We start from the raw sequence: 11227 nt of genomic DNA on the forward strand, positions 1-11227 counted from the left end.
TGGATGAGTGGGGGGGGGGGCTGTGGGGGTGGCCCCCACCCATCCACCTTAAGACCCCGACATGAGTACGCCTATGTATTGATATTTATCAAAGGAAATACAATATGTCTGGCCCTATTTAAACATATTGGGGGTTTAGGGACTGCCTGTCCCCCCCCCTTTCTTGGGAAGTTTCGAGATCCGCTCCCCGTGGTCTCCCCTCTCTCTATACCCCCCCCCCCCCCCCTGTTTTGGGAAGTGACGAAACAAAGGCAAAGATCCCCCGTGTAGCTTTCACAGACTGTTGGGGCAAGTGCTGCTTAACGAGTAGCACCAACGAAGGCCGGCACGACGCACGAGGAGTGAGTGGGTGGTCAGCACTATGCCCGGCCGCCTTTGTCCTTCCCCGGTGACGATGTTTACACACACCGCCGCACCGGCTATTCCTTTGGGGCCGAGTCGACCTAGGGGAGGCTCCGGGACCGTTTCAGATAATCATCGCCACTGGTGGTGTTGGTGGGCCGTGAGCGGGAATCGAACTCGGGTGGCCGGGTTCTAAGCGCATGCAGAGCGCTCTCCATCAGTGGTGCTTCACCTGGGGGTGCGAGAAGCCCTTCGTGGGGTGGTGCCAAACGTTGGCCAGATTTTTATTAGAAGTTAAATAATCGACAACTGTTGGCCAGATTTTTTATTAGAAGTTAAATAATCGACAAGACAAATTAAGCACGGGTCACGTTCGGCAACAACTTACTTTGTTTCATAAAACCCCTGTGTATTTATTCACGTTATATTTTTTTTGTTTTACGATTGGGGAATCAAAGTGGTGCAAGGCTGCGGCGAAGGTCAAGAACCACCTGCTCTTCCCGACGAGAGAGACAGAGAGACAAAGACGCGCGTGGGTTATGGTCACGCACACCGATCGAGCGTGGTGCTCAATGACATGTTGGTGCCTATCCACTGCTGGATAGGAGTTCTCCGCCCCGTGTTGACACGCAGGGATAGCGATGCGACCAGGCGCGCAGAGAGGACATGCACAGGTTTGGCTACGTACGGCGCGAAAGAAGTTCAACACACACACATACAGAAGCGCACAGACAGACAGATATCGATATATGGCGAGACAGACAGACGCGCACACACCACTCTCAATAGCAGTCAGCCTATATTGTATGTATGTTGAATTTCGTTATCACTGTACGTAAGCCAACACTTGCTAATCGGAGGCGCTTGTACGTGTCTGTGTATTCATATTAATTAATTTGTGTTCGTGGGGCTATGTTATGGAAACGATACATAGACGCGTACAGGCACAGAGAGATGAAGTAAGATGCACAGATAGACAGGAAAGTGAATGTTGACACTGCCAATTCAAACACAGACGCACACACACACACAGAGCCAAACACACGGACAAAGACAAATATCCCCCATATAGCCTTTAACAAGTGCTCTTAGCGAGCACCTATGAAGGCCGGCACGGCACAAGAGAGGTATTGGGTGCACCGGAACCACGCCCGGCCGCCTTTGTCTCCCCACTGGCGATGTGCACACATGGTCAAACAACCCGCATGGACCGACGCGGCGTGGATAGGCCCTCATCCAGCAGTGGAGTGACACAAGGGGCTGTAATGCTGTGGGGGATTTTTTTTGTTTAAATGGGAGATGGGGTGACGATACGTTGCTCGGACAGCCACCCACGCATTCACTCGCATACACAAAACAAATACAAAGGTCCCCCGTAGGGGCTTCATAGACTGTTGGGGCAAGTGCCGTTGTGGCCAAACGCCGATTATGTCCGGTACGGCGCCCGAGGTGGGGGGTTTGGCTGGCATCACACCCGGCCGCCTTTGTCTCTCCATAGTTGACGATGTTTAAAACCTGATGCTTAAAGGGGGCGCCACGGTGGCGAAATGTTAACTACCTCGCCTGGTATACAGGAGGTCGTGGGTTCGATCCCGACCCTGACGCCTGCTGCTGTATATTTTGAGTTTGCGTGCCTCTCGCTCTCACCATCCTCACGGTGGCTAAATGTTAACTACCTCGCCTGGTATACAGGTCGTGGGTTCTATCCCCACCCTGACACCTGCTGTATATTTGGAGTTTGCGTTTTCTCCCCGTGGTCGCGGGGATGTCTCTCCAGGCCCTCCAGGTTTTTTTCTCCTCCACATTTAGAATCAACGTCACGCGTTTTGAGTATTTGACCGCTACAGATTTCCACTTGATGAGCCAATTCGTTCAGCTATCATGTTGTGGCCAGGTCGCTGGTGATATACCACACCTGGTAAAAATCTAAATTTAAAAAAATCGTTCATTGCAAATATCACCGTGGTATGGTCAGCCCCGTGGACTGCAATCCAGAAACTGTGGAGGAAGCGGCGAGGGTTGATGGATCATCGCACAGATGTTCCCGTGGGCGTTGAGGAGCCATGAACCCTCGCTCGCTAGGAGAATGCAGCACAGCAACGATGTGGACTCCACCTGTTCCATCCGTACGGGATAGAGTGTTGCCCCCTCGCACGCGTGGGGGGGTCTTATTTTTTCCTTCTCTCCAGGTGCTCCGGTGCTCTGTGCCCCTTACCTGGTAAAATAAAATAGCAAAAATAGTGAAACAAATGCAGCAGATGTTCATAGTTTAAGGCTGAGTCGACTTGGAGGAGGCCCACGTGCGTTTCAGATATCACTCGCAGCCGACGTTAGCCGCGGACGGGAATCGAACATCGGTGGCCGGGTTCTCGTAGAGTGGTGAGCTCACCGCACACCGCCACCAACAACACCAACAACAACAAACAACAAACGCCGTCCAGGGTGCCCAGTGGGACAACTGACCGAAACGACCGGCATAACAAAGACAAAGATCCCCCTCTCCGTATAGCCTTGACAGACTGTAGGATCAAGTGCTGTTAAGCGAGCGGCACCTATGAACGCAAGCGGCGATGTTTACACACTGCACCAGGCACTCGTTTGAGGCCGAGTCGACCTAGGGGTGGCCCAGGACCGGTATAGCGTAACGCAGCTAACATCTCATCCTGTGTTCTTGGAATCTACACTACCGCTCCCCAACACACACATACACGAACACATGCACATGAACACACACACACACGTGCATGAACACACACACGTGCATGCACATACATACCGAGTATGCGCTAGGAGTAGTAGTAGATGCGTTCCTAAAAAAAGTGCGCACGGGGAGACAGCTTCCTGTCGAGTAGCGCCCACACACAGTACGCACACACAGTACACATACACACAGTATACACAGTACACATACACACAGTACACACGGTATACACACAGTACACACACAGTACACACACAGTATACACAGATACACACACACCGTACACACACACCGTACACGCACAGTACACACAGTGCACACACCGTACACAACACACACACGGTACACACGCACAGTACACACGCTACACACACAGTACGCATACACAGTACACACATACAGTCTCGTCCCACATCCGACTGCATAGCCGCATGAGTGAATTCAAACCGTAGACGTGAAATCAAACAAACCGACTACGCGTAAAGCGATGGACACGCGTGCGTGTATACACAAACAATTGCGTCATTAATTTTCTTCGATAAATATGAATACAATTCCAGCTTTAGTGGTCCCAATGGGGGAGGGGAGGTCTATCAACCCCGCTCCTTGCATTCCCCACTGACACGAAATCACATCAGAGAGCTCCTAACACAGCCTCCTCCACCCCCACCTCCTCCACCCCTCACCCCCAACTCCTCCTCCACCCCCACCCCTCACCCCCACCTCCTCCTCCACCCCCACCTCCTCCACCCCTCACCCCCAACTCCTCCACCCCTCACCCCCACCTCCTCCTCCTCCTCCACCCCCACCTCCTCCTCCTCCACCCCCAACTCCTCCTCCTCCTCCACCCCCAACTCCTCCCCTCACCCCCACCTCCTCCTCCACCCCTCACCCCCACCTCCTCCACCTCCACCCCTCAACTCACCACCCCCTCCTCCACCTCCTCCTCCCCCCCCCTCCTTCTCTCCTACATTGGCCCACCGCACCGCTACAGAGGCGCTGTTCGTGTCAGCCCAAGGGCAACGGACCAACAATCCTCAAAGGAGTCAAAACACTCAACACGCAAGTGCCGGGGTGGAAGGTGCGGGGATGGGGGGGGGGTAGCAGTGGGGGGAGGGGCGTGGTGGGGAGGTGGTAGATGGTTGTTGAAGGTGATTGATTGTTGTTGAAGATGGTTGAAGGTGGTCGATGGTGGTTGGCAAGAGGGAGGGAGGGGGAGGATGGAGGTGGAGCGCCTGGAGGATGGTGGATGATTCTGATGACGTGTGCATGCTACCGCACGCTGAACTTCTTTCGCACCGTACGTAGCCAAACCGTGCTCGTCGGAGGTGCGAAGGTGTGGGGAAGGACAACAAACTAGAAACAACAACAACAACAAGCAGCAGTTCGATGATGATGATGCTGATGCGTGTCGTGGGGAAGCAACAACCACTTGACACGTTCATGATTAGCGCTGCCCCCCCACCCCCCCCCCCCCACATTCTAATACGAACAATAATAGAAATGTATTTTATTATGTTTTATTTTTATTATTTTATTATTTCCCTTCTACGTGACTTTACCGAAAGAACAACGAAGAAGAATAATAGAAGGGACGACGTTTCTGGCTACGAGCCTTTTTCACAGCAGAGAGAGAGAGAGAGTCTCGGCTGCTGGCAGAACTTTGCCGGTGCCACTTCGCCCCGCGTCGCAACTCACGGCGAGACATTGACCGCGAAATTTAGAAATCGATCTGCATTGGGTTGTACTGCTCTACGCCATCTGTTTCCATCTGTACGGGGTTTAGAGTTGTTGTCGTTCGGGACGTCGCGTACAGCCTGGGGGGAGGTTTTCTCCGTGCGCTCCGATGTCGTCGTCCCTCCTGTGTTCAACAAACAAGGCCACTCGTCGTTTAAGTGGCTGAAAAACCCCGCAAAAGAAATCTGTATGGATAGAGACCTTTGTATAAGCAGCAGCTTCAGTAGCAGGACCCTCCCTGTCAAGGGGTCATGTGACTCGGTAGCGTGGCCCTTTCAGGATGAATACGTAAATAAACCACGTCAATTACGAGCCCGAAACCCCCTGGCTTAGACAACAGAGTGTAGCCCCTTACCACGAACAATGTCTCACAGCTGTGCGTGACACAACACACAGCATGGAGGTAGCCAGACGTTACCCCCCCCCCCACAACGCCTCCCCCCATCCCCCAACGCCCTCCCCCCACCCCCCAACCCCCCAATATCTCCCCTAGCCCCCCCAATGCCTCCCCTACCCCCAACGCCCTCCCCCATCCCCCAACGCCCTCCCCCATCCCCCAACGCCCTCCCCCCACCCCCCCACGCCTCCCCCCACCCCCCAACGCCTCCCCCCACCCCCCAACGCCCTCCCCCATCCCCCACAACGCCTCCCCCATCCCCCAACGCCCTCCCCCCACCCCCACCCCCCCAATATCTCCCTTAGCCCCCCCAATGCCTCCCCTACCCCCAACGCCCTCCCCCATCCCCCAACGCCCTCCCCCACCCCCCAACGCCTCCCCCCCCCACCCCAACGCCTCCCCCCACCCCCCAACGCCCTCCCCCATCCCCCAACGCCCTCCCCCCACCCCCCAACGCCTCCCCCCACCCCCCAACGCCTCCCCCCACCCCCCAACGCCCTCCCCCATCCCCCAACGCCTCCCCCCACCCCCCAACGCCTCCCCCCACCCCCCAACGCCACCCCCCAACGCCTCCCCCCACCCCAATATCTCCCCTAGCCCCCCCAACTTCTCCCCTACACCCAAAGCCCACCCCCACCACCTCCTGTACCTACCGAGATGTGTCAATGGTTACAACCACAGTTCAGTTGTAGATATATGTACGTTGAACTTCTTTCGCACCTTACGTAGACAACCGTGCTAATCGGAGGTGCAGTGAAAGGACAACAAACTAAACACACACACGAAAACACAGGTCTAAATAATCTTGATTTGAAGCTTTCGTGTCTGCAGGACTCTTTGATTCTTTCCTGTAAAGTCAGCAAACATCGCGGCTGTCGCGATTCTCACCTGAAGACGATGGCTTGTGTTGCTATCGAAACATCGTGATTGATTTTGTTTCATTTCTACTTACGTGACTTACCGAAAGAACCAAAGAGTATAGGTCTAAATAAATGAGTTTTTTTAAATCGAGATGATTTAAAAGTGCAAAGCCCCTGGTGGTTTTACCTCGCCAGACAAGGCGGGTTGTCTGTGGTGGGGTAAAGTGTGGGCACGTCTTCCAAGACGTCTTTACCACCACCGCCACCATCACATCTTTACCACCATCATCATCACCATCGTCAGCACAGCCAAACCTCGATCGCTCCATGCCAATAACTATGATGACGGTTGAATATTCCTGATTATAACAATCATCATCAGCAGCATCATTACCAACGTCACCAACATCACAGCCGCACCTAAACAGCTCCCGGCCATTGATGATGATGATGGATGAACGAATGAATGCTGCTGATGATTATCATCATCATCACCATCGTCACCATCGTTACCATCGCCGTCTTTGTCACAGCCACACCGACACCGCTGTTGGTTAATGGACTCGAGCGTAAACTCGGCGTGTTTGTTCCGTGCCCACGTGTGTGTTTGTGGAGCTCAAGTACAAACAATAGCTCTTGCGTAATGAGTCACTATTATTTTGAAGTCAATATAATTTGTTAAACACACGACGATCTGGACCTCGGGAGTTCTCCCACAGACACGGATCCGACACATCAGAGCTCCAAACGTTTCGCTTCAAACTTTATGAAGAGGATCTCAGAGGTAGCTATTTGATGTCCGCTTCCGCGAGCTGCTGTCTAATAACACAGAGGGTCTCGTTCAAAAAAAGGCGACACGGTGGCGAGATGTTAACTACCTCGCCCGGTATACAGGAGGTCGTGGGTTTGATCCTGCTGTATATTTGGAGTTCGCATTTTCGCGTCTATTTTTCTCAAGTTCCTCCGGGGTTTCCTCCACATTTAGAATCAACGTGCGTTCAGAGTATCTGGCTGGTATCTATGTCCACATGATGATAAGCCAGCTTTGTTGACCTATCATTTGTGGCCAGGTCGCTTCTGATAAAGAGTTAGACAGCTCAGTGGGGCCTTGCCTGGTAAAAATACGTAACTATCTTCTTGGTTCTTTCGGCAAAGTCACGTAGAATGGAAATAATAAAATAATAAAATAAAACATAATTAAATAATTCTCTCCGACAGACCTGGTCTTCACCTGAGGACGACTGCTTGCGTTGTGGCCGAAACGTCGTGAGAATTATTTTATTATGTTTTATTTTATTATTTTATTATTTCCATTCTACGTGACTTTACCGAAAGAACCAAGAAGATGAATCCCTGCAGTCACGAAAGCTTTAAATCGAAATACATAACTAGTTTAGTTTTAGTTTAGAAAGTCGTCACATTTCTCCCCGATCGCGTTTGTCGGCATCGCCGGCATCAGCAGACGGTGAATCTGTGCGAAAATGTCGGAACTCCATTCAGAACGGCCTGCGGAAGTGGATATCACTGAGCTGCATCTGAGATCCCTTCGCAGTAGGGAGCCACGCTTTTGCCATTCGCTCTGCCACTGAGGGTAATTCTATAATCTTTTATCGCACGACAGCTGGAATGTATCCAAATTAAGCACACAACCAAATGCAACGTTCATAATAAACGTTTTTGGGTTAGATCGCGTTATTTATAAATGTGTCGTAACCCTCCACCACCCGACACGGCCAATCAGCAAAAAAAGTGTCACGTTAACAAAAGACAAATAGTTCACTGCTTTAGCCCACCAGTGTGTTGAAGTGTGAAACCACAACATTTACAATTTTTGGCTACGACGTTTCGCTGGTAATTGCATCCAGCATCACACATTTATAAGTAACGCAATCTAACCCAAAAACGTTGATTATGAATAATATTGGTCGCGAAAGCCTACGTGTTAAACTGACAAATGCAATGTGATTGGTTTCGTTTGAGCAGACATTAGTGACCAGCCCAAGACCCACTGCATTTACTCAGAACACGGTTTGATCAGTCTCCAGGTCTCTGTATGATGCTATGTAGTCTCTATGTAAGTTCCTGGGTCACAACGTGAGTACGGATCTCGAGATCTATGGCAGCCGATGTGTGTCTGTGTCATACTGTGGGTCTCAATTTGTGGGGAGCGGTGGTGTAGCGGTTAGCACACTGCGATACGGACCTGGCGACCCGGGTTCGATTCCCGCTCACGGCCAACACCGGTGACGATTATCTGAACCAGTTCTGGGCCTTCCCTAGGTCGACTCAGCCTCAAATGAGTACCTGGTGCAGTGTGTAAACATCGTCACTAGGGAGACAAAAGCGGCCGGGCGTGGTGTTGACCACCCACCCTCTTGTGTGCCGTGCCGTGCTGGCCTTCATAGGTGCTCGCTAACAGCACTTGCCCCTAAGTCTCTTACAGGCTATATGGGGTTCCTTTGTCTTCTTGGTTCTTTCGGTAAAGTCATTCAGACGCTGTCTTTCCGACAGACCTGTTCTTCACCTGAGGACGGCTGCTTGCGTTGTGGCCGAAACGTCGTGAGAATTGTATTTTATTATGTTTTATTTTTATTATTTTATTATTTCCCTTCTACGTGACTTTACCGAAATAACCAATTAGATGAATCCCTGCAGTCACGAAAGCTTTAAATCGAAATTTCTTTGTCTTTTTGTCTCTATTTGAGTCTTTGGGTCTCTGTGTAAGTTTCTAGGTCTTACGGGAGTCTATACGCCTCTTATTCTGTGGCTCTCCAAGTCTCTGAGTCTTTGGATCACTTCGTTGGAGGAACGTCGACCCTGACGTCACCCCAACGTTGCTCCGACGTTGACCCTACATCGTTCCCCAACAGCCGCACGCCTCTCTCCCTCTCTGTGCGTTACGTGGCTCACGCTCGCCGCCCTCTCGTCTCTCCCCCCCCCACCCACCCACCACCGCCCGTGACCTCCGGCAGCTCCAACCGCGTGGAGCGAGTGGACGGCGGCGCTTTCGCGGGCCTCACGGCCCTGCGCGTCCTGGACCTGAGCAACAACGCGATCCGGCGCGTGCACCCCGCGGCGTTCTCCGGCCTTGTCTCCCTGCAGGAGCTCATCCTCAACCGAGCGTTGAGCCGCGGGCACCACCGCCGCAACGCCACCTCGTCGCCGTCGTCGCCGCCGCCGTCGTCGCCCTCGTCGCCGCGCTCTCCGTCCGAGGAATCTCCGCCGCCGCCGTGGTCGTGCCTGAACGGGCTGTGCGAGGCGCTGCGCTCGGGCCGGCTGCTCGCCCTGCGGCGGCTGTCGCTGTCGGGCAACCGCCTGCTGGTGCTGCCGCCGCGCGACGTCCTGCGCTCGCTGCCGTCGCTCGCCGCGCTCGACCTCAGCAACAACTCCATCTCGAGCGGCGTGGGCGCCGGCTCGGGCCTCGACTCGCTGCCCGCGCTCACCTCGCTCGACCTCAGCGACAACGCCTTCGCGTCGCCCGACGCCGCTCAGCTGGAGCTCCTGCGGCGCGCCGCCCCGGGTCTGGCCCTCCGCCTCGGCGCCAACCCGCTGGTGTGCGACTGCGACATCCGGCCGTTCGCCGCCTGGCTCGGGAACGCCACGGGCTGGGTGGAGGACGCCGGCCACCTGCGCTGCCGCCACCCGCCGGCGCTGAGAGGGCGCCCGCTCTCGGAACTCCTCAACGGCGGCGAGGAGGAGGAGCCGCTGCTGCCGTGCGCGGGCAAAGAGGTCCCGGCGGCGCTGCATACCTCCTACGTCTTCCTGGGCCTCGTGCTGGCACTCGTCGGGCTGGTGTTCCTGCTGGTGCTCTACCTCAATCGGAGGGGCATCAAGCTGTGGGCCGAAGGGGTGAGGGACCTCTGCCGCGATCACATGGAGGCGAGCTACCACTACCGGTACGAGCACGAGGCGCCCGAGATCGGCGGGGACATGCGCAGGCTGTCGGCGACTGCCGAGGCTTGAGGCGGAGCTGAGATGTCGGCGGGATGGACGGATGGAGATGATGACGGTGGTTTGGGGAGGAGGAGGACGAGGTGAGATGAATGGGGGAGAAGGCAAGAGATGAGCGGAGATGAGCGGGCAGGTGGAGACGTGGAAACGAGATGAGTGGACACACGAGGAGTTGAGAGAAGATAAGGGAAGATGAGATGACTTGAAGATGTCCCGGAACCAGGACGCAAAGATAAATTCACGATTTTTTTTTTACCGGAGTGCCATGCCTGGCCTCCCTCGTCGTGGTGGTGGTCGGGAGTCGGGGGAGTGGGGGTCGTGGTGGTGGTGGTGGTGGGGGAGGTTGATGCGCTGTATTTACAAGTTCATGTGGAGGTTGGTGAGTGAGCCGGAGGACCAGCCTTGTGGGAAACGAGTGACACATTGCTTGGGGATGATGGTCATGGGCAGTGGGTTTACTCTGGCAACCTCGGTTTGAGATGTAGACTCACGTGGGCAGTCATAGACTCGCACAGAAACCCATAGAGTCACGTTGACCCCCATAGACTCACGCAATAGAGACACACAGGTCACGTGGGCAGTGATGTCACTATGCGGTCATCAGCCCCTGTCCGCCAGTGAGCCGCGTCCAATAGAACAGAAAAGTTGCCGACGATTTGTTTTCCGTTCATCCTGTCAAGCATCGCCCGAGTCTCAAGATTCTCTTTTCTTTTTCAAGATAGTCCCGCTCAAAGATTAATTTCTCGATGTAATATTATTTTCTTTTCATTCCGGCTCTCTCGTAGACCAGAGGCGACAGATTTGGGGGGGGGCGGCGGCGGCGGCGGGGGGGGGGGGGGGCACGCGACTCTTAAGCGGGAGCCACACACAGCCATGGCGCGAGGTATCCTGGATGTGGTGGGCCGCATGTGGAAATCAAAGTTCAAAGTTCATTTATTAGGTATAGCCCTGTGAGCCATTCGGCTCTTGAATCGGGTGCAACCGCAACAAACAAAAAAACTAAAACATGAACAAGAAAACATCTTAAAGTGACTATGTGCAAACAGAAAATCCAAGAAAAGACAGCAAAATATTGCAGAAAAAGCACCGCACACCAACGCTGTGCAAATATCCCAGTGGGATGCAAGTCAAAGAACAACAACAACCACAAGACAACTTAGATTAAGGCCACCAGTCTAACTCTGTACTACAACAAACAAACATGGCCAAACCAAAAACTTTTCAAAAAATGCCGCGTAG

The 11227-nt window shown here is 53.8% G+C and overlaps 1 protein-coding gene across 1 annotated transcript in view; it reads left to right on the forward strand.

Moving 5' to 3' along the window:
• LOC144947892 (trophoblast glycoprotein-like) overlaps positions 1-10780 on the forward strand; it is a 12531-nt gene extending 1751 nt beyond the window's left edge. The window contains exons 2-3 of the mRNA XM_078877270.1: positions 9010-10281; positions 10331-10780. Of these exons, the coding sequence (XP_078733396.1) occupies positions 9010-10000 (991 nt within the window). The 3' untranslated portion in view covers positions 10001-10281; positions 10331-10780. The remainder of the gene's footprint in view (positions 1-9009; positions 10282-10330) is intronic.
• Positions 10781-11227: the final 447 nt, after the last annotated feature.

This window comes from Lampetra fluviatilis, chromosome 47 (assembly GCF_964198595.1).
Source record: "Lampetra fluviatilis chromosome 47, kcLamFluv1.1, whole genome shotgun sequence".
Lineage (NCBI taxonomy): Eukaryota > Metazoa > Chordata > Hyperoartia > Petromyzontiformes > Petromyzontidae > Lampetra > Lampetra fluviatilis.